The following is a 765-nucleotide window of genomic DNA, read 5'->3' on the forward strand; positions in this document are numbered from 1 at the left end:
GATGGGCCCTCTGCCCTGTCCAAAACGTGCACCTTGTGGTGCTGACACGGCCCTGCCGCAGCCCAGCTGTCTGCACACCACCTGAGCATCAACCAGGCCCCAGTCATCGTCACACACCGTCCCCCACTGTCCTCGGAGGAAGATCTCCACTCTACCGGAGCAGGAGCTGTTTCCTCCATCGGCCAGGCGGACCTGCCCCTCAACTCCTGTGCTGTTGTCTGCGGGTGTTGTGGTGTTAGCTATCACCTGAGCAGTGGTGGTGTTCTGAGGTCTTGGAGTCGGTGTGGTTGGTAAAACTGTGCTGTTGGATCCTGGTTGAACTGAAAGAAAAGTCTCTGTGAAATCACAAGACAACTATAGCCTGCACTGCCAGCTGCAGTCATGAGGAAAAGCCCCCTTTCTTTATTACTGATGTAACTGATTATGTTATTGTTGGGTGCAAAATCCACTTATGGATCAACGTATCTTATTCTTTTAAGAAGAAAGGAAAATAGATGGTAAATACTAAATACCAATGATGAGAACCTCCGTAAACCTCAGTTTGTAATTTGAACTGTATTATGTCAAAACATTTCAAAATATAAAAGGAAACCTACCTTCACACACGACACCAGCATCCTCATGGTGACCGCAATTGTGAGATCCAAACCCACGGTGCCTGCACTCGGTGAGCTTTGATTCGCTGCCTGTGCACGTGACATCATCCAGCCAGATGGGCCCTTGGCCCTGTCCAAAACGTGCACCTTGTGGTGCTGACACGGCCCT

The 765-nt window shown here is 50.1% G+C and overlaps 1 protein-coding gene across 1 annotated transcript in view; it reads right to left on the reverse strand.

The window, feature by feature from the left end:
* LOC123964643 (deleted in malignant brain tumors 1 protein-like) overlaps positions 1–762 on the reverse strand; it is a gene marked incomplete at both ends in the record, with an annotated part of 3,568 nt that extends 2,806 nt beyond the window's left edge. Inside the window, one exon of the mRNA XM_046041504.1 lies at positions 597–762. Within this exon, the coding sequence (XP_045897460.1) occupies positions 597–762 (166 nt within the window). The remainder of the gene's footprint in view (positions 1–596) is intronic.
* Between the last annotated feature and the right edge of the window lie 3 nt (positions 763–765).

The sequence above is a fragment of the Micropterus dolomieu genome, unplaced genomic scaffold, assembly GCF_021292245.1.
Source record: "Micropterus dolomieu isolate WLL.071019.BEF.003 ecotype Adirondacks unplaced genomic scaffold, ASM2129224v1 contig_4235, whole genome shotgun sequence".
NCBI classification, from domain to species: Eukaryota; Metazoa; Chordata; class Actinopteri; order Centrarchiformes; family Centrarchidae; genus Micropterus; species Micropterus dolomieu.